The 23,348-nt window shown below is 35.5% G+C and overlaps 1 protein-coding gene across 1 annotated transcript in view; it reads right to left on the bottom strand.

The window, feature by feature from the left end:
- Window positions 1-3,357: 3,357 nt before the first annotated feature.
- Window positions 3,358-23,348, bottom strand: part of LOC128699329 (SWI/SNF-related matrix-associated actin-dependent regulator of chromatin subfamily E member 1) — a 146,771-nt gene continuing 126,780 nt past the window's right edge. The window contains exons 10-15 of the mRNA XM_070098243.1: window positions 22,570-22,742; window positions 20,176-20,188; window positions 19,290-19,399; window positions 16,796-17,050; window positions 10,518-10,557; window positions 3,358-4,650 (exon numbers count right to left, since the gene is read on the bottom strand). Coding sequence (XP_069954344.1) covers window positions 4,091-4,650; window positions 10,518-10,557; window positions 16,796-17,050; window positions 19,290-19,399; window positions 20,176-20,188; window positions 22,570-22,742 — 1,151 coding nt within the window. The 3' untranslated portion in view covers window positions 3,358-4,090. The remainder of the gene's footprint in view (window positions 4,651-10,517; window positions 10,558-16,795; window positions 17,051-19,289; window positions 19,400-20,175; window positions 20,189-22,569; window positions 22,743-23,348) is intronic.

Genomic DNA, 23,348 nt, shown 5'->3' with positions numbered 1-23,348 from the left:
AAGCAGTAAGGGGATCATTGCCACTGCAGAAATTAAGGAACTATGTTACCATTGGGCTCAAACACAGAGCCTGGTGCAAAAATGGCATCTTAGCATCAGCCTATTCAGTGACAATGTTGTTGACCACTTTAAAAAAATTTTGAAAAGTCACCAAAAGGAGACAACACTGGACAAATGGTAGTGAATCCCCATCATCTTCAGGTGCTACTGCACAGTCAGAAAAGAGAAAAAACACCAGATGGGCAGTTACCAGATGTTTTTATGGAATATGATATACATACTTTTCAAACAACATCTCTCCACCTTCCTCTTAGGCCATCAACACTCCTCAGCAAAGGTAAAATGCAGTTAAATTTTCATTTATTTCATGTATTTGTTGTTTTTATAGTCTTCACATGTGATTTTTATGCATGCAAATATTACTATACAGCTTTAAATAAGCAATATTTTCACTTAAAATGTTTTATAATTGGTAATTTTTGGGGGTCTGGAATGGATTAATTCAATTTACTTATTTCTTTTGGTTAAAATTGATTCAATATTCGTACAGCTCACTACTTGAACAGCCTCATGGAACGGATTAAGTTCGATTATCAAGGTATCACTGTACTAGAAAATAGTACAAGGAAGGAACACTGTTGTGGAAGATTGGCTGACCAAGTGCCGTCTTAAAAGAATGGCGAGGCAGAAATAGTTACACTGTGATGGGAATGAGTATTGAGTGTAATTCTACTATGAAAGTGCTGGTTTACTCTTAGTAAATGTACCTGAATTACTTACTCATTTAAAAAAATGGCTACACATCCTACTTTATTTAGGGATTTGGAACTATCATAGTGCATGGCTATATCATGAGACTGTGGTTGAAAGTGTTCAAGAATGAGCATAAGTTAGTCTTAGAGAAGTGAACTTAAGGGCATGAAAGGGGGGAAAAAAGCAAACTTGAATTGTCAAAGCCTCTCCATGACAGAAAAATAAATTTATTTATTATTATTACAGTACAGTATATTAAATTTAAGTCATATGATAGTGGATAGGGAAACAATGTGGCAGATGTTTCAAATATATTGCATAGGTAGTAAGGAGCTGCAGACAGTGAGGCTCAGGTTAGGATATATACTATGTAGGACCCTTATAGGTTAAGAACTTATTTTTGATTATAATAATACTGTGTAGGAGGGGGGATTATATTTCATTAAAAGCAGGTTTTAGACAGGGGTGTGTGATGTCACCATGGTTATTAAACATCTTTACAGATGAGGTTAGCACTTAATTATGATTATAATAATTTATAGGTAAGGTAAAAAGTGAATGTTAATTGTTGGGGAGAGGTGTGGTAATAATAGATAAATTTGATACAGATGGAGTCATCACAATTGTTCTTTGCCAGTGATATGGCTCTTTTGGGAGATTCGAAAGAGAAGCTGTAAAGGTTGGTAGAGGAATTTGGGAGGGTATGTAAAGGATGGCTCTATGAATGTGAAAGATGAGGTGAACCAGAGTTAATGATGGGTAAAAAAATTGGGTGGCACGTGTGGAGAGACAACTTCATCCATGGAAGCAAAAAAGGAAATATACCAGAGTATGGTGGTACCAAAACTTGTGGGTTTGAAGCATGAGTTTTAACCCTTTTGGGGTTTCGGCCGTACTAGTACGGCTTACGCGCCAGGGTTTTTGACGTACTAGTACGCATAAATTTTAGCGCCCTCAAATCTAGCAAGAGAAAGCTGGTAGGCCTACATATGAAAGAATGGGCCTATGTGGTCAGTGTGCGCAGTATAAAAAAAATCCTGCAGCACACAGTGCATAATGAGAAAAAAAACTTTGACCATGCTTTTGGTTTAAAACAGCGACTTTGCACTGTATTTTCGTATGGTATTTATTGTTGTATTCTAGCTTTCCTGGTCTCATTGTATAGAATGGAAGACATATTACAGAAATTGAGATGATTTTGACTTTTACAATGAAAAGTACCTTGAAATTGAGCTCAAAGTAGCAGAAATGTTCGACTTTTTCCAAAGTTCAAAAGTAAACAAATCATGCTAATCGTCCAATACACGTCAACTGGTGAGTCTAATATTCTTTCACAAGTGCGCCGATATTATTTATACCATTTCTACACTAATGCAGTAGTCTGCATAACAGTAAATCTTACTTTTTTGTGAGAATAAAAAAATCAAAGTGGAAAGCAAAAGAAATGTAAGAGGTGCCTGGGGACGTGACTGATGAACAGAGGAAATGTTATTTTAGTGCCAGGAATGTCTTTCTTGTTTATTCTGGACCCTATTTGGAAATTGGCATCTTTTGAAATTTGTGTGAAATTGGCAAAATTGCTAAATTCTGACCACTTGATTGGATAGTTGAAATTGGTAAATGGGTGATTTCTTGTACTCATTCAATAGAAAAAATGGAGTTCTAGCGAAATAGTTATGATTTTTGTTGACTAGTACACTGGAATTGGCCGAAAATAGGGCAAAATCGCCGATGCGTAAACATCGTCAAGACCGCTAACTTCGTGAGAGCATAATTCTGTAAGTTTTCCATCAAATTTCATACTTTTGGTGTCATTATGATTGGGAAAAGATTCTCTATCTTTTCATAAGAAAAACAAAAATTTTTTTTTTTTTAAAATTTTGGCAACCCTGAGAACAAGTCTCTGAGAGGGCCTGGCGACCCTCAAAGGGTTAAACATTACAGTGAGGAGGCTACAGGTCAGAGAAATGTTTGAGGCAAATGTGTGGTGTGACTTTCATGCAGAGATTAGGTGGTGTTGGAGCCACCAGAAATATAATGCAGTGTGGACATTTAGAGAGGATCGAGCAAAGTAGGATGACTAGGAGGGTACTTAAATCTTGGGTGGAAGTAAGGAGGAGGATAGGTCATCATCCCAGGAAAAGTTGGAAGGAAGGGTAAAAGGGGTTTTAAGTACTGTGGCTGGAACATTGAAAAGGCTTGGGTGAGCACATTAGATTAAAGTGAAAGAAAGTGGAATTTATGGCTTGACATGCTGTGCAGGATAATATTTATGAAGGAATTCTGGGAAACAGGTTAGCCAGGCTCAAGTCATGGAGGTGAGAGGTATAGTACCTGCAATCTGAAGGAGGGGTGGGAATGCTACAGTCAGAATGTAATCTTAATTGTGATGTCATTACACTTTTAACAAGGCAGTGACTGAATATATTGATTATGAATATTTCCTCCTTTGGGGTCATCCTTCATTGGTTGGAGATGGCCGTTGAGGTAAAAATAAAATAATTATTGGCCTTGTCAGTTATAGCTAACTGACCGTTTCATATTATATTCTAGTTGCCCTTTTTTTGTTTGTCTGTTTTAATTTGGAATTAAGGAAAGAGTATGATGACTTAATTCTTTTATTAAAATTCATTTTGTATTTATAATCGTACAATCCTTAACTTAAACCTTAGGTCTTACTTAATATAACATTAATTTGTAGATATTCAGTGACTCATTGGAAAAGATAATTTATGCATTTAACTAGTTTCAAAATAAAGCATGGACCTCAATATATGTCCCTTTCTTGAGCCTCAAGCCTTGATGTTACAATTTAGCAATGAGAGAGAGAGAGAGCTGTCCCAAAAATTAAGTTAATAAAAACAAACTTAAAATTCTAAAACCTGCATTTGACAATAAAATGAACTGTCCAGTGATAAATTCTATGCTCCTGAATTTGCTATTTATACATCTGAATAACCTTCAAAATGTGTTTTAAGCTATAATATATCCATTTATAATAGGATAAAAGTGTCTATCTCCTTAAAGAAAATACATTATAATCAAAAGAAGCGCTAAACCGCAAGGGTTATAAAGAAAATACAAACTGCTCCCAGCCTCAACATCCTACTGGAAAATCATTACACTAACATATTTCTGGACCAGTGTCAATGCAACACGTGCACTTATGCCTCGGATCCTTTGAACATTGCTTGAGAGCACATAAGACCATATATTGAGTGCAATTTCTTCTTGCAATCTAAGTCACTACCTGTTGCAAACAAGTCAAATATGGAATTTTAGAGACATTCTCAAGCAGTTTTCTCATAGAACACTGGTGCCATGTCATATGTAAACATTAAGAAGGTAAGAGAGATGGTTGAGGTGCAGGATGAGGAGTCATGATATTACCAGGTGGAGCACTGGATTGGGTCATTTGGGGAGGACCCCCATGAACTGTGGGGATATGAACTGGATGAGAAGGGATAATGTTTCCAGGGGCTGCATTAGTCTGGGGCATTTGGGTAAGCCCTGCATGGATTATACCCATTTGGGGTTGATGTGGAGGCACCAAATTTCCAGGAGCATTCGTAGGTAGAATTTGGGGATGTCCAACTTGAACTGAACCCATCTGAGGTGGATGGGAAGGAACCATGTTTCCTGGAGTGGCACTGGTTGGTATCATTTGGGCATGACTTTGATGAACAGGAGGGATTAAGTTGCTATGAACACTGCCTGCTTGAGTTATCTGTGTAGATGTAGGGTGGGCTGAGGGCAGTTGGGTTTGGATCCCACTAATTGTGGGTTGGACATTGGATGGGACAGCAGAGGTTGGGCCATTGACAGCAGGAGTGGTATTGGTAGGAACCGGAACATTTGGTGCAGGTGTAGCAGCAGCTGACGTCACACCAGTGGAGGCTAGGCAATAAGGGATACTATTAGGACAGGAAACAATACATGGGCATGCAACATGTATATGCATAACTTTTACCCCGCCCCACTTTCCCACATACATCCACACATGGAAGCAGTACTGTATTAAACTATGAGGAAATACAACAGATATGGGAGAGAGAGAAAGACTTGACTGCACACAAACTAAATGTACTATTGGCAGGTGTTCATAACTATGAAATTTAAGAATTGTTTAGAACAATATACCATGGTCAATATTTTGATTATGTGCCCAGTGGCTCTGTGTTGATGCTGTAGATATTTAGTGACCATTTTTGAGATGAATGTTATGAAATACATTTTCAGAATATTGGAAGCAAAAGTAATGAGGCAGGGCCAGGAAACAGAGCTCTAGCCCTGACACTATTTTAATAGTTACTGTCAAGCCAATCAGTGGGCATGCAAAATTCACTTGTCATCCCTGCTGCTCCAACACGCTAACTAACTGACCCTGCTGAAAGTCCCACCTTTAATGCACACACACTTTCACAGAAACTAGCTTGTTGTATTTATTTAATTTTCCTCTTGGATTCTTTCCTGCCTCCACTAACCCCTGCTCTTCACTCCCTTGTCACCTTTGCACATTCCTCCCTTCGTGCATCCCTACCGAAGCACCATACCACCTTTCTGGGTTAGCACTTAACTTTACATTAAAGTAACCACCCAAAGTTAACATTTTATCCAGTTCAGAGTCCAAATTGGTCGTTTTAAACTTTGATGCACTGATCGCAAATCTGAGCTTGTTTAGTTTAGCATAATTTTTTTTTTTTTTAATCTTAGGGTCAATATTTTGGCTATTATAGGTAGAAAAAACCACGATATGTTACCTAACAATCATAGTTATTACATTATGCACAGCTATTAAGTATGGTGCATGCAAAGACAAAAACTAATCTTTAATAACAAATTCATTACATATGCATAAAAAAAAATGAAATTTCCAGTCATACAGTTATATCACAGTTTTAGGCTTTTTCACTTGTTTAGTATTGCTCTCTTGCACCAGTGTGTAGCACTGATCATCAGATGTTTCTGATATCTCTTCTCCGTGATTGCTATGTCTTGGTGAAATTTTTTGCCATGGGGTTTAATTCACAGAAACTGTATTTGCTGGAGCAAAACTAAGTTCAGATTTTAATTTAGCATCCCACAGTTACAAACACATTTTTAAATGTGAACTGAAATTATTGTTAGCCAGTATTACTAACCCTGGGGTACAACTCTACCTATATATATGCATTATTAGAGTTCAATCTTAAAATTTTATGGTAATGAGCATGGGAGCAGCATATTGGAGAACAATAATACACACTAGAAGGGAAATGACTTCATCAGAAAGAAAAAGACCTAGGGTGGATTATCACCCAAAGCAGGATAACTTCAATGATATTAGTATCAGAGGATTATAACCTTCATGCAGCTGATAAAGCTTGGATGTAACAAGATAGTAAAAGGAAATAATGATGGCTAATCCATAGGATTATAGAGTCATAACTCTAGTTCAATGATTGTTAACAAGCAGGGTCCAGGAGCTGGAGCTAACACATGCAAAAACATCACACACTATATAATGAAAACTAAAATAATAATAAAAAAAATATACCAGACATGGTTTATGCACTTAAAAAAAATATACCAGACATGGTTTATGCACTTAAAAAAAATATACCAGACATGGTTTATGCACTATCACAATAGATTTTTAAACAGCAGCAGCAGAGGAACCCCACATAAAAACTTTTACCAAATCTAATTTCTACATGTTTATTAGAGAACTGAAATGGCATGTTTTGCACTCCTTATATAATCTAGACTACCTAATGTGAAGCTTAACCCTTTGACTGTTGCAACCCCAAATCCTGAGGTGTCTCCTGGTGTTGCAAAATATTTAAAAAAAAAAAAAAAAAAAAAATCTTACGAAATGACGGAGAATCTTTTCCCGATGGTAATGACACCAAAAGTACGAAATTTGGTGGAAAACTTACAGAATTACGCTCTCACAAAGTTAGCGACCTTGGCGATATTTACGAATCGGTGATTTCGCCCTAGTTTTGGCTAATTCCATTGTTCCAGTCGACCAAACTCATAACTATTTCTTTAGAACTCCATTTGTTCTATCGATTAAGTACAAGAAACTGCCAATTTACCGATTTCAACTACCCAATAAAGTGGTCAGAAATTGGCAATTTGGCCAATTTCACACAAAAAAATATGCCAATTTCAAAATAGGGTCCAGAATGAACAATGCAGACATTCCTAGCTCTAAAATAACATTTTCTTTGTTCATGAGTCACGTCTCCAAGGCCCTCTGATATTACTCTTGCTTTGTATTTTGAATTTTTATTCAAACAAAAAATAGAAGATTTACTGTTATGCAGACTACTGCAATATTCTAATAATTGTATAAATAACATCAACCCATTCTTGACTGGATATTAGAATGGCTAGTTGGACATTTATTGGACGACATCATTTGTTTACTCTTGAACCTAAAGGTCCTTTTCATAGTAAAACCAAGTAAAACCAATCAAAATCACCTCTATTTCTATAATATGCTTTCCATTTTATCAAATGTGACTATGAAAACGAGAATATAACCATAAAAACTATACGAAAATACACCTCAAAGTTGGCATTTTATTCCAAAAACACCGAGCTTTTTTCCTCATTATGCACTGCGTGCTGCAGGTTTTTTTTTTTTTATGTGGTGCACACTGCCCACACAGACCCATTCTCTCACATATGGGCCTACCAGCTTTCTCCTGCTTGATTTGAAGCCGCTAGAATTTTTGAGTATACATACTTCAAACACCTTGGTTCATAAGACATATATACTACCGAAACAGTCAAAGGGTTAACATACGATGGTATGCAGTTTATGTTAAGACACTTCCCAGAAAGGTCCTACCTCCACTACACACTAGCCTCTCCTCTCCGATTATATGTGAAAACACTCATTTCTCAGTTGAAATTATAATAATAATAAAAGCACTAAACCCACAAGGGTCATCCCAGTTGAAAAAGAGAGGGTACTGTCAAAGTCCCTTCTGTCTCCCATCCAAGGAACCTAACACCTTACAAGCTAGTGATAAGACTGAAATTAGCTTGCCACATCACATCCCACACACTAAATATTGATTAATAGTAGTAGTGGACACATTTCTGTTTATTACATTCATGAAAATCAATTCGAACATTAAAAATATATGACCATGGGGTCCAATTTGTGTGCCACCCTGATCATTTTGAAAGTTTCAGAATAACAAAATGCATTACTACATTGAATTTAAGATTAGATGTGGTTTAGCTCTTTTTGATAATAATAATAATTAAGATTAGATCTCGATAAGGTAATCCACTGCACAGTTCTATATTGTATATCAATAATGTGCTAATTACTGTTTATTTTCCAGTTACTGTATAATTATTATTATTATGAACCAAACTTATAACCCTTTCACTGTCTGTCATGTAAAACTAATATAGGCCAGGGCCCCTAATGTAGTTTTATGTCATGAACTCAATTCACTCAGTTAAGTTGCGAGAGGTAAATTTTGGCCTAGATATGAGAGGAGGGGTCTGTGTGACAAGTGTGCACCGTATAAAAAAAAAAATCCCACACCATGCAGTGCATGACGGGGAAAACAAAACTGTGGCCGTGTGTATGGTTTAACCCTTAAATTGTCCAAACGTAGATCTATGTTCACGTGCATAGCGCTCCGACCTTGATTTTTCCCCATTTGAAAGCATGTAAAAAAAACGTAAATCTACTTTCGGAGCCCCCCCCCCGCACGTGGACGTAGATCTACGTTTGGACAGTTTAATCTGTCCTCTGAGCTATTTGGAAATATTCCAAATACTTCGGGAGTTATGTGGGAGTAAAGGGCAGATTTTTTTGCAATATTCCAGAAACTAACAAACTTTATTTTTTTGTGAAATAACGATAAGGTATTTAGAGGGAAATATAACGGTCCGAATTAGTATTAGCATTGTTCTCTCGGCACCAAGTGTCCAAACAACCTTACGTAGCCCCATATAAGAATGACATCAACCCACAGGGCATTTTCAGTAAATCAGTCTTTTCTCAGTTGTTGTTTGAGGTATATTTTTGATAAATATTTTCAAGAAAGAGTGAGAACACTTTGTCTTGTGCACCAAAATTGGAGAAAATCGGACGGTAAATAAACGAGTTACGAAATGTGCCCTACAGCCCCCTTAAGGGGGGGGTCCCCCCTTCAACCCCCAGTCTGCTTCATGGGTTTTTAGTAGGTCTGAATCAATTATTGGAACACTGTAAAGCATGACCAATCTTTCCTGGTTATATTTTATTATCCGAGAAACGGAGTAAATCTATTTTTGCGAATAAGAGTTCAAGATGGAAATAAAGTGTAATATAGGATAGGCCTAGGGTTGTCTAATGAACAAAGAAAATGTTTTAGTGCCAGGAATGTGTAGTGTTTATTATGGACTATTTGTAAATTTATATTTTTTAATTTTGTTTGAAATTGGCCAAATTACCAAATTCTGATAATTTTATAGGATAGTTGAAATAGTTAAATGAGTGGTTTCTTGTGCTCAATCGATAGAATGTAATACGTACTAGCAAAATAGCTAAAAGTCTGATTGCCTGAAACAACGGAATTAGTGTGGGACTCAAAGTCGGCAAACTGTAGGTGCATAAATTCCGCCAAGACTTCTAACTTTGCACCAGTGGAATTTCATGAGTTTCCTAACAAATTTTAAACTTTTGGCGTCATTACCTTCAGAAAAAAGATTTTCTACCATTTCAAAAGTATTTTTTTTTTTTCTTAATTTTTGGATATTGAGTTTCATTTTGGGGGTCTGGACAGTTGAAGAATGACTTTCAGACAAGGAATGCAAGTATGGAAAGTATGCAGTATGCAAAATTTTTTAAGTTGGAATTATACAGAAAGTAAATGAAATATCTAAACATTTATTTGTAACAAATGTAAACAGAGAATTAGGGTTCATCCACACAGTGAGCTATTCACTAATGTAAAAATGTTTTACCAGTCTACATTTCAAATTATGCCACTGTCTACTAGTATTACCATTATTATTATTATTATAATAATAATAAAAAGAAAGTGCTAAACCACAAGGGTCTATGCCACTGTCTACTAGTATTACCATTATTATTATTATTATAATAATAAAAAGGAAGCGCTAAACCACAAGGGTCTAGCATTACCGTAATTAAAGCAGTCACAAATGAATATAAAAAACTTCACCTCATTTTTACCTATGTCATCACAATAACTAAAAGCAAACAAAAATGATCTCTTAAACATTTCAAAAACAAAATGAAGTATAGTTTTAAGATTTATATGAATGGCATGCATATTTTAAATAATGCTACAGTAGCAAGTCAATCTACTAAATTATCATCAGGGAGCTCACTCTTAAGGGAATAAACACTTTATCCATAATGCATAGATGAGTTCCCAAGACTAACTCATCTTACTGACACTAGAAATTCTGGACTGAACTGATATTTACACATTTTATACATGTGGTAAAAAAATTATATGAAAACAAAATCACAAAAAATATGATACATAAATACCCAAGATGACCAAATAAAAATTAAATATAGTTCAAGTGCTTTTGTAAGGTATCACATCCTCTAGAAACAGTTCACCATGCTCTTTGCGAGAAAAATACATTACAAAAGCATCCAAACTATACATACTTTTTAACTGTTAGCCATACTGGACATACAGTATTTATATAAAATACTTGTACATGTTTGAGCACAAAGTTATCATAAGGGAGAACTAATAGTTAAGAGAGACGTCGTGTATTCTCACCTTCCATCTTGTTTTCGTCATCTCCACCCATGTCGTTTTCCTGTAGTTCAAAATGTAGTTGAGGGTAGTTAAATGTTCTTATAGTGTAGTAAGTGATTAAATATATTAAGTATTTTTTTTTTTTAACAATTAAGAGTTCAATAATAAACATCCAAAGGTTGTCTTATACTATACCTTATCATCATTTATGCCACTAGAATAAAAATATAATGTAAGAGCTTATGGTAACTTCTAAAACACCATGTAAATTGCTAAACAATGTGGCTAGTTCAAGCTGCAAGACAGTGGTGGCAGCCTTAAAGGTAAAGAGACAAGTGATAGTTTGTGAGGTGTAAGCAAGTCAAGGCACTTACAGAGGGAACAATCATAAAAATGTACTGGACTATCAGCACAACCTTAATATTCTCACAAAATGGCAATGGGCACCTCTCTGAGAGATGACCACGTGAGTGTCTGCTGTGATTAAGGCACAGATATAAGAAGAGTCTTCTACAAAAGACAGCTATGATATCTTGAATCACAGAATGTATGGTGAAATCAGCATGTTAATTACCCTAAACGCTCGAATAACAACAAAAAACAACTGTTGAATGAAGATGCAATAACGAGTTTTGAATATGGACAAAGGAATGTGGAGAAGTAAAATCTAGATCACTTGTAAAATACTTAGAAATTTTTAACAAGTACCTTGAACATGGTACCCTGTGGCCAAAAGTAGTGAGAGATGTTTTATTACTGAAATGCAAAAATACTAGGGGACTAGCAGGTGTCTGTGAAATTATATGATTTGGAACATACAACATGGCTCCAAATATTTTAACAGTGGGTTATCAGTATATACAGCAGTAGTATCTGAGTGACTGAACTAATCAAGAAATCTTAAGCAAGAGCTCAAGAAGATAACCAAGACTGAGAATGGAAGAAATAAAGAAATGACTTGGAACATAGGTTCTACCCAAGGATGAGAGGAAGAAGGAAGAGACCAACAGGATGTATCAACTTGCACATTGTGAAGAGAAAAATTATTTATTCCTAGGATATACAGGAAAGAGTATAGTACTAGGTTCTATGTGATTACCTATTTATAATTCCAGGAGTAGATCTATGATGGCAATGTTCAGTGTAATTATTTTTTTTTTTAGTTTTTCAAGAGTTGTGGTGACTACTGGCTCCTCTGGAGCCCATTCCAGTTATTTGCCATTATTTGTAAAGTACTACATATTTTCTATTCTGCATTACTTTTCTTATCATTTGTAGCTTCAACTCTCTATATGGCTAGAGCAAAAGAAATCTTTCTCATCTGTATTTTTATATCCTTTTATGAACTTTTGTTCTACCATCACATCTCTTATCATGTCTTTGAACAATTGCATTTCCAGTGCCTTCATTCTGAGAAAGTATTTCGTTACATGAATCTGGATTGATTTTACTCTCTTTCGAATGTTATGATTATTTTTCTGTTTCCACATAGTGAGACTTAACCTCAAATTTGCCAATATGTATAAGCTTTTTGTAATAATCTGTTGCTCATGATGTCCTGAACATTAATCAGTCTGTCTAGTTTTCTTACAATTTCACCACTGTCTATATTCCAATACATGGCATATATTTACAGGATATTCCATCACCTGTTTATTATTCTCACGATAATCGGAACTGTGATGTCAGCACACTTCTGTCAAGACAGTGACTGAGTGAATTATAGTGAATGTGTTTCCCCTTCCTTGAGTAACCCAACTTCAGTGGTGCATAAAAAAAAACTTATCTTGTGGTTTTTTTCTACTTTAAGATCATTGTTGTACCTACAAAGACCTTCATATAAAATAGTTATATACTTTCAGCAACTTTTTTATGTTATAATAAATGTGTGTAATACTTTGTAAATAAGGGTAATTGTTGCCACATCAGTTTATTATATGTAATCCTTAAGAAAACCAGTAATTATCTGTACATGAAATTCCTGGATTTAAGCCTCACATTTTAAAAATTCTTAATAGAAAGAGAGAGTCGAGAATAAATAAAAATGTGAAATTACACATTTCATGACTTCTGAATATTATAAGTAAAATTTGTCAAAATACTAACACCTGAAGAGATCAAGAAAATATCCAACCAGTCCTATAGCAAACAATGATTTCCTACATAAAACTTTAAGCAAATTTCTCAATAAAAGTTAGATATTTAGGTTAGGTTGGTTTATGTGTATTTACTAGGAATTCACACAATTCCTGGATTCACAGTTACTATGACATATAAGCAGTACCTCAAACACCACAGTACTGGTGCTAGTAATGACAGTTTGTCTCCAATCACTTAAAAACATTTACTAGTGTATAACAGATTTGTCATCAATTGTAATAGGAAATCTACTGAAAGTAATTTTTGAAGGTCAAGTATATACAGTCTACCCATCCATTACTTTCTTATATATTTTAAGACTATACTTTTACAACCCACTAGCCCTTAGAGATAACAGAAAGGCACTTAAGGTAAATTCTTTTTACCTTAAACTTTAATATATCCACCCAAGAAAGTGAGCTGAACTTGCAAAAAATCATAAATTTTTAATATATAGCTAAAAAAATTCAAATGCATTATAATTTATCTTAACTGCATTCATGTCTTGTACATCAACTTTCTTTTCATAAGTACAACTACTGCATATCAATAACCAGATACTCCATTCACAATCCAATTAAAAACTTACAGGTAAATGATGAACTTGAATTTATTAAGATATGCTGAAAGTATATAGCTTATTTTTCCACCTTCAACTTGTATTCATTTGTTCTGTTTGACAGAAGTATTACACAACTGATACAGACAAATCAAAATGTTTAAATAAACTAAGGGATATTTTTAAATGCAATAACATTTAACAAATCTTTTGCACCTTTATTTATGTAAAAACATTAAGGATTTTTTTTTTTTCAAAAAATACCAAACTTGGTTTATATATATTTAATTTAGAGGAAAAATTCAGTCAATCTTGGGAGAATACAACTTAATTACAGAATGTACTTAGTATCAAAACCAGTAATATTATCACTTATTCTTGGCTGAATAATTTACTGGAAAATAAAATAAAAGTTTATTCTGTAGAGTAAAAAACATGAACATATTTTTAAGTTCTACATATTTTTAGAGTTCTACATATTTAACCCATGAAACTCCACATGATCATGATTAAACCACAGTAAGTTTAGTATCAATTAAAAATTACTGAGCCATATCTAACAGAACTGCTCTTTCAGATTTCCAATGAGTGATGGATAGTGCTCAATTCAACTAGAATAACCAGAGGAGTAGCCACGTTAAAAAAATTTCAGAGTAAAGGAAAAAAGCAGACTGCTGTAAACTTAGTTAAAAAGGTTAATATTGGGAACTCGACTGTATCCAATGTATTAGTACACGGGTGATGACTGTCAGACATTAGTACGCACTTTTTTTTTTTTGTGCCTTCATATGTGAACAATGAAACCCGGACCTGTTGATCCACCACCAGTTTCCTTACCAGCAAACAGTGTGAAACTGCTAGGAAGATGCCCTATCCATTCCAAATTTATTATAATTTCATAATACGTACTAACTTTGGAATTCAGCCAATTAGCACATTATGTAGACTTACCCTAGGATAACCCAATATAGTCAATGTGACCTATTTTCATGTTTCCACGAGTATTACACCTTGAATAATTTTAATATATTTCCTTGTAAATATATATTTTTATATGATCTGGAAGGCACACAGGTGTTACATATACATTAAAAGTTTTAATATTATAGGTATTCCTTGTACATAGTGTCAGAAAACCAAAGCAGTAGGAAAAAAAATTGCTCCAATTTATACTATACATTCCATATGGAGCAATATTAGGCTATGCATGTCTGAAGTACAAAAACACCTTGAAACGCATATTAGTGGTCTACACAGTGTTAAACATAAAAAATTTAAAAAAAAAAAAAAAAAAAAAAAAAAAACATAATTTAGACTCAGTGGGAGATGACCGACATGTTGAAAAAAAAAAATATAAGAAGTAAATATCACTGGCACATTTATGGCACTGCTTCAAATGAGTGATTGTTTTTCACCAACTTCAACAAAACGTAAAATCATGAATTTTGTCAGGGTCCACTAATTTTAGTGTTATTTGACTCATAAAAATGCATTCTTTCAGTCTAAATTTTTTTTTTATTTACTTTCCAAAATCTTGCCATTTATACAGGAATTTTAATTTCTGGGACTGCCACAGTTAAGGGGTTAAAAAGAAGAAAAACTAGCTTTTATTTGTTTACCAAAACATGAAAGAATAATTTTAAAAGTAAAAAAGCAACAAAGAGGAAAAATTATAGTTAAAACTTAACTGGTCAATAAATAATTACTATATGTGGGAGTTTTGTATGAACATGATGGAATAAAACCTTCATTTTAATCTACAAAATTATATTATTCCAAGAAAATGTTATATGCTACATAAAAGCTTTTCATATTATTAATCATCACAGCTGATTTAGTGAACTGGACATCAAATGGTACATGTATATCTATCTTTAAAACCTTAAATTTGTTGTACAGTATTATCGAATAAGGAAAACATGTTAAACAAAGAAATCTCAAGATCCTAGCATTCATATACAGTATATGTACTTTTAGGAAAAAGAAGACAAGATAATCAGAACAAAAGTTGAATATTGCCTGCATTAGCTGCTCAGAATAATGCCACAAAATATATTAAGCATTATTAACCTAGAAAAACTGGCTGTAAAACAAACTGACTTCTAAACATGTAACTTTTTTACATGTGAATGAAATATAATTGTGAAACTTACTTTAATGCCTAAACAGTTTGTGTTTTCGGAGCTCTAGCTCTTTAATAAATATATTACAAAGGGATTTTTCAATGTATCCACTTCCTAGTTAAAGCTAATTTATTGTTTAATATACTTGCAGTTAACCTCAATAATTAATATGACTTGCTTTATAGAAAACAAGATTCAAATTAAGTTATGTACATTTTAAACTTTCACCTCAACTGAATTGCTCTTAAATATGGAAAAATATTCTGATCTAGAGTGAACATCTTTGGCAGTTTCTCTGAATTCTTGCTCAGGCAAACCTTGATCATGATTTGAAGAAATACCTTTCAGGCAAATACCGTACTTCACTGTCGAGTCACAAATGTGATAATTACTATAGGCAGCATATGATGTATCATCGCCAGGTGAGCCGTGAAGGCAGCAGTTTTAGCCTTAGTCATAACTTTAAAAGGAAAGTACGGTTTTATTCATGCAATAACGTTACAAGATTACACATAGTTTGTCACTTAGTTTTGGAAAGCCCTATAATTATAAAGAAACACAATATGCAACTGGAGGACATACATTCATGAAGTAAAGAAGTGTTTAAGTTTAAGAATAATCACAGATGGTAATAGAAATAGTTAACCTTTTCACTGTCTCATATACAGATCTACATTATTGATGCCTGTGTCACTGACATAGATCTACAGTTTAAACACAGCCCTTTTAAATATGCTGCGAGAGGTATATTTTGGCCTAGACATGAGAGAATGGGTTTGTGTAGTGAGTATGCATAGTATTAAAAGAAATCCTGCACTACACAGTGCATGATGGGAAAAGCAAACTTGGTATCAACTGGTAAAGGTAAGACATACTACAGAAATAGAGATGATTTTGGTCAGTTTCAGGACCAGAAGCAGCCTGAAATAGGGCTCAAATTTATGAAATATTCAACTTTTAGCAATTTTCCAGAGGGAGGGTAAGCCCCCCTTAATTAAAATAGGACTCAAAATAGACAAAACTGCTTGTGTAAATTTTGCCCAGACTGCCAACTTTGCACCTACATAATTCCACAAATTTTCCATTAAATTTCACACATTTGGTGTCATTACCTTCAGAAAAAATTCTCCATTATTTCAAAAATTTTTTAATCATGATTGTCAGCCCTTTAAATTTGGGAGTTGTGACAGTGAAAGGGTTAATATAGCAATCCTCCAAAAATATTGTATGCATCCCCATAAAAAGTTACATATAATAAATTACATCACATTAGAAAAGTGTTTCACTAGTTCATAAAGGCTAGACACTACCATAAATGTCTAAGCATAAAAAACTGCTGAAGTAGTATGAACAAAATGGCTAAAGGGTTGAGACATTAAATGCTGAATGAGTAACAGGTTTAATATTTTACAACTTCTCTTGGTCCACGTATATGGCCCCAATTATAGGTGATGTATAAGAAATTTCCTCTAACTGACCTGCATTGGTGCAGGAGAGGGTGCAGCATCAACTGGAGTAGCAGTGTTCTGGGGAGCAGGTCCAGCTGCTTCATTGCCATCTTCTCGTACAGTTTGGTTACCAGGTGGTGCTGCCTGGGAAGACGAAGTAGAGGAAGGTCGTGGAGGTAATCCTTGTGCTGTGCGCTGCCTCTCTTCAGCCTCTCGCCTTAGTATTTCTTTCTGTCGTTCTACCATAGCAGCAAAGGATATTTCGTCTAGCTTTGGAGCCATGGCCTATGAAACAGTAAATTGCAAAAATAATAAATCTGCCAATACTGTAAAAGTAAGCAAAAAATATAGAAATATACTAATAACTAAAGACTGTCAGTGAAGATTCATAAGAAAAAAAAAATATATGCCATAATAAAAAATGATAAACAGTCTACACTGCATTGATAAGAATGAGTTCTCTATTTGATTTATCTAATTACTGCAATGTAAATAGTGTTTCATACTAGACCTTTCTGGGTTTAGCGCTTAGCTTGATTATAATAACTTTCTTACCTCAGTGGCATGCAACAACATTCATCCAAAAATTACATTACCTCATCTCCTCTATCAATAAATACTGGTGTCTTCAAGGTAGCATTCTAAGTCCCCTCCTAATCCTTCTTTATATTAATGCCCTACTATATACTGCCCAACAACTCACACCAATACTTCTTGCTAACATCGTATTTTATTTTGCTTGAAACACCTATCATACTGCTTGAAACAAGATTTCTTAATTTTAAACACACCACTCATCTCTAGGGTTACCCTTCCCCCCAAAAACAAGGTAACCCATTCACCATCACATGTTGCTGAAATGCAACATCCCCACCTTCTTTCAGATTGCAGGCAGTGTATTTCCCACCTCCAAGACTCAAGCACGGCTAACTGGTTTCCTCGAATTCCTTAATGTAATGTTTCCTTGCTTACACTTCAACAGCATGTCAATCCATAAAAACCAATCCCTTGCACAAGACAGCAGCTGTATTTGAAACTATTTACAACTGGCTTGAAATCAACACTTTCATTGACACTAGTAAAGACCTACCATATATAATATATATTTTAAAATAAAAAGCATAAATCTTATATAAATAGCACACAAATAGAAAGTAACATTCAAGCAAATTCCTTACCTACAACCATAATTGTTTTAGTAAATACAGTAAGGCCCAACTTACAACAAAGGTGTTTCTGAAAATTCATATTATGTCCACTGTCCGGTACTCAAAACCAATTCTGCTCCCCTCTCCCCCCCAAAAAAATAATGAAGTCATTTTTGAGCCATGATACTCCAAATCTAATTTCCTTAACCCTTTCACTGTCTAGACCCCTTGAAACTTGTCTACAATGTTCAAGAATTTTCAAAAGAATTTTTTGTTATTTTTCTTATAAAATGGTAGAGAATTTTTTTTTTCAGAAGGTAATAAAACAAAAAGTATGAAATTTGATGGAAAACTGATGAAATTACACTTCATGAATTTTGGGGCATCAAGAGATATCTACACATTGGCGATTTTGCCCAATTTGAGTCCTATATTAGGCCAATTACAATGTTCCAGTCGACCAAATTCTTAGCTATTTCGCTAGCATGTGTTCTATTTTATTGAATGAGCACACAAAAATCACCCAATCAACTACTTCACCTACCCAAAAAAAAAAAAAGTAATCAGAAATTGGTAATTTGGCAAATTTCACATAGGGTTTAGAATAAGCAATGCAAGCATTTCTGGCACTAAAGTAACACATCCTCTGTTCATTAGTTATGTTCACAGGCTACACATGAATTCCATTTTTTGTATTCATACAGAATTTTTATTCTCACACACACACACACAAAAAAAAAAAGTTTTACTGATATGCAATATTGTAATAATTATATAAATAATATCAGCACACTTGTGAATGCATATTAGACCCACCAGTTGGATGAGTGACATGATTTCTTTTACTCTTGAATGTCGGCAAAAATTGAACATTTCTGCTACTTTGAGCTCAATTTCAAGTTATTTTCAATCTTGAAACCAATCAAAATCATCTCTTCTTTCTGTAATATATCATCTATTCTATAAAATGAGACCAAGAACTGAGAATACAACCATAAAAACCATATGAAAACACAACACAAATTCACTGTTTTAAACCAAAAACAAGGTCGCAATTTTTTTCTTATCATGCACTGCGAGCTGCAGGATTTTTTTATGTGGTGCACACTTATCACACAGACCCATTCTCTCATATCTATGCCCAAATTTACCGCTCACAGCTTATCCGAGTGATCTGAGCTCATGGTGTGGTACTACGGCACTGACAGTGACCTCAAAGCCATAGTAAGATGGCACAGCCAGTAAAAGGGTTAAACCTGCTATGATTTAAGTGTAAATTTACAATGCAAGAGTCAAAAAAATTTAGCAATTACTACATTAAGTAAATCTACTATATATATCTTGATTTACTAATTACAAAGGGGCAATTTTATTACCTTTACTTTTTTTAGTTCTCCCTGAAAGCTGTCACCTGCTTCCATAAACTTTTGCTTCTTTGCCAGTAGCAGGGAGTCTCCCTTGCTGGGATTTACAACAGGTAAGGTTGCTCACATGGGCTAGTAACCCCTTCTCCTGTATACAATTACTAAAAAAGAGAAGAAGAAAAACTTTATAAAACTGGGTTGCTTAAATGTGCGTGGATGTAGTGCGGATGACAAGAAACAGATGATTGCTGATGTTATGAATGAAAAGAAGTTGGATGTCCTGGCCCTAAGCGAAACAAAGCTGAAGGGGGTAGGAGAGTTTCAGTGGGGGGAAATAAATGGGATTAAATCTGGAGTATCTGAGAGAGTTAGAGCAAAGGAAGGGGTAGCAGTAATGTTAAATGATCAGTTATGGAAGGAGAAAAGAGAATATGAATGTGTAAATTCAAGAATTATGTGGATTAAAGTAAAGGTTGGATGCGAGAAGTGGGTCATAATAAGCGTGTATGCACCTGGAGAAGAGAGGAATGCAGAGGAGAGAGAGAGATTTTGGGAGATGTTAAGTGAATGTATAGGAGCCTTTGAACCAAGTGAGAGAGTAATTGTGGTAGGGGACTTGAATGCTAAAGTAGGAGAAACTTTTAGAGAGGGTGTGGTAGGTAAGTTTGGGGTGCCAGGTGTAAATGATAATGGGAGCCCTTTGATTGAACTTTGTATAGAAAGGGGTTTAGTTATAGGTAATACATATTTTAAGAAAAAGAGGATAAATAAGTATACACGATATGATGTAGGGCGAAATGACAGTAGTTTGTTGGATTATGTATTGGTAGATAAAAGACTGTTGAGTAGACTTCAGGATGTACATGTTTATAGAGGGGCCACAGATATATCAGATCACTTTCTAGTTGTAGCTACACTGAGAGTAAAAGGTAGATGGGATACAAGGAGAATAGAAGCATCAGGGAAGAGAGAGGTGAAGGTTTATAAACTAAAAGAGGAGGCAGTTAGGGTAAGATATAAACAGCTATTGGAGGATAGATGGGCTAATGAGAGCATAGGCAATGGGGTCGAAGAGGTATGGGGTAGGTTTAAAAATGTAGTGTTAGAGTGTTCAGCAGAAGTTTGTGGTTACAGGAAAGTGGGTGCAGGAGGGAAGAGGAGCGATTGGTGGAATGATGATGTAAAGAGAGTAGTAAGGGAGAAAAAGTTAGCATATGAGAAGTTTTTACAAAGTAGAAGTGATGCAAGGAGGGAAGAGTATATGGAGAAAAAGAGAGAGGTTAAGAGAGTGGTGAAGCAATGTAAAAAGAGAGCAAATGAGAGAGTGGGTGAGATGTTATCAACAAATTTTGTTGAAAATAAGAAAAAGTTTTGGAGTGAGATTAACAAGTTAAGAAAGCCTAGAGAACAAATGGATTTGTCAGTTAAAAATAGGAGAGGAGAGTTATTAAATGGAGAGTTAGAGGTATTGGGAAGATGGAAGGAATATTTTGAGGAATTGTTAAATGTTGATGAAGATAGGGAAGCTGTGATTTCGTGTATAGGGCAAGGAGGAATAACATCTTGTAGGAGTGAGGAAGAGCCAGTTGTGAGTGTGGGGGAAGTTCGTGAGGCAGTAGGTAAAATGAAAGGGGGTAAGGCAGCCGGGATTGATGGGATAAAGATAGAAATGTTAAAAGCAGGTGGGGATATAGTTTTGGAGTGGTTGGTGCAATTGTTTAATAAATGTATGGAAAGGGTAAGGTACCTAGGGATTGGCAGAGAGCATGCATAGTTCCTTTGTATAAAGGCAAAGGGGATAAAAGAGAGTGCAAAAATTATAGGGGGATAAGTCTGTTGAGTGTACCTGGTAAAGTGTATGGTAGAGTTATAATTGAAAGAATTAAGAGTAAGACGGAGAATAGGATAGCAGATGAACAAGGAGGCTTTAGGAAAGGTAGGGGGTGTGTGGACCAGGTGTTTACAGTGAAACATATAAGTCAGTATTTAGATAAGGCAGGTCTTTGTGGCATTTATGGATGGAAAAGGCGTATGACAGGGTGGATAGGGGGGCAATGTGGCAGATGTTGCAAGTGTATGGTGTAGGAGGTGTTACTGAAAGCAGTGAAGAGTTTTTACGAGGATAGTGAGGCTCAAGTTAGAGTATGTAGGAAAGAGGGAAATTTTTTCCCAGTAAAAGTAGGCCTTAGACAAGGATGTGTGATCGTGGTTGTTTAATATATTTATAGATGGGGTTGTAAGAGAAGTAAATGCGAGGGTCTTGGCAAGAGGCGTGGAGTTAAAAGATAAAGAATCACACACAAAGTGGGAGTTGTCACAGTCCTTTGCTGATGACACTGTGCTCTTGGGAGATTCTGAAGAGAAGTTCACCAGGAAAGAGTAAGGTTATGAGATAACAAAAAGATTAGGTGATGAAAGATTGAATATCAGATTGGAGGGAGAGAGTATGGAGGAGGTGAACGTATTCAGATATTTGGGAGTGGACGTGTCAGCGGATGGGTCTATGAAAGATGAGGTGAATCATAGAATTGATGAGGGAAAAAGAGTGAGTGGTGCACTTAGGAGTCTGTGGAGACAAAGAACTTTGTCCTTGGAGGCAAAGAGGGGAATGTATGAGGGAGCTCTTATATGGGTGTGAAGCGTGGGTGATGAATGTTGCAGCGAGGAGAAGGCTGGAGGCAGTGGAGATGTCATGTCTGAGGGCAATGTGTGGTGTGAATATAATGCAGAGAATTCGTAGTTTGGAAGTTAGGAGGAGGTGCGGGATTACCAAAACTGTTGTCCAGAGGGCTGAGGAAGGGTTGTTGAGGTGGTTCGGACATGTAGAGAGAATGGAGCGAAACAGAATGACTTCAAGAGTGTATCAGTCTGTAGTGGAAGGAAGGCGGGGTAGGGGTCGGCCTAGGAAGGGTTGGAGGGAGGGGGTAAAGGAGGTTTTGTGTGCGAGGGGCTTGGACTTCCAGCAGGCATGCTTGAGCGTGTTTGATAGGAATGAATGGAGACAAATGGTTTTTAATACTTGACGTGCTGTTGGAGTGTGAGCAAAGTAACATTTATGAAGGGATTCAGGGAAACCGGCAGGCCGGACTTGAGTCCTGGAGATGGGAAGTACAGTGCCTGCACTCTGAAGGAGGGGTGTTAATGTTGCAGTTTAAAAACTGTAGTGTAAAGCACCCTTCTGGCAAGACAGTGATGGAGTGAATGATGGTGAAAGTTTTTCTTTTTCGGGCCACCCTGCCTTGGTGGGAATCGGCCGGTGTGATAATAAAAAATAAATAAAAAGGTTGCTCACCTGGTGCATAGTCAAAGACTGAACCTGTCGTTTTAACACTGTCAGGCGCTGACTTGTGACCACAGATCTTACATCAGGTACAACTGTATCAGAAAATATCTCATTGATGAGGCGATGATTCCGCACATATCTAGCATGGCCTACATGCTTTACACTTAGTCCATCATCATAATCTGTTGAATAATGATTATTGTACTTTCATTACAATTTAGTTACTTATCACTATTATACAATGAGCAAACTTTTTATAAATACACTAGTGACATAATTCCATAATTTACAATTAAACTATGTACTGCTCTACTATAAACACAAACTTACATCAAAACACAATGTAGATAAAGATGTCATGTTTGAGAGTACTGTGTAGTGTGAATATCAGGCAGAGAATTCAGAGTGCAGAAATTAAAATGTGATGTGGGGTCACTAACTGCATAATTCTGGAGGGTTGCTGAAATGGTTTATGCATGTAGAGAGGACAGAGAGGAATAGAATAATGAAGAGGGCATATAAATCTCAGGTAAAATGTACAGGGGTAAGGGTCATCCCAGAAAGAGATGGAGGAAGGGGGGTAAAAGAGGCTATAAGTTTTAGGAGATTACACATTCAACAGGCTTGAGAATGTTACATAAAAATAAATGGAAACAAAGGTTTTTAATGGATGTACTGTTGGAGTGTGAGCAAGGTAACTATGAGGGGATTCAGGAAAACCAGCTAGCCAGACTTGAATCTTGGAGATGGGAGGGGTGGGAAAATTGCAATCGTCAAGACAGTGATTG

The sequence above is a fragment of the Cherax quadricarinatus genome, chromosome 61, assembly GCF_038502225.1.
Source record: "Cherax quadricarinatus isolate ZL_2023a chromosome 61, ASM3850222v1, whole genome shotgun sequence".
NCBI classification, from domain to species: Eukaryota; Metazoa; Arthropoda; class Malacostraca; order Decapoda; family Parastacidae; genus Cherax; species Cherax quadricarinatus.
The sequence above is the reverse complement of the archived record's forward strand: the minus strand, read 5'-3'. Positions and strand labels throughout refer to the sequence as shown.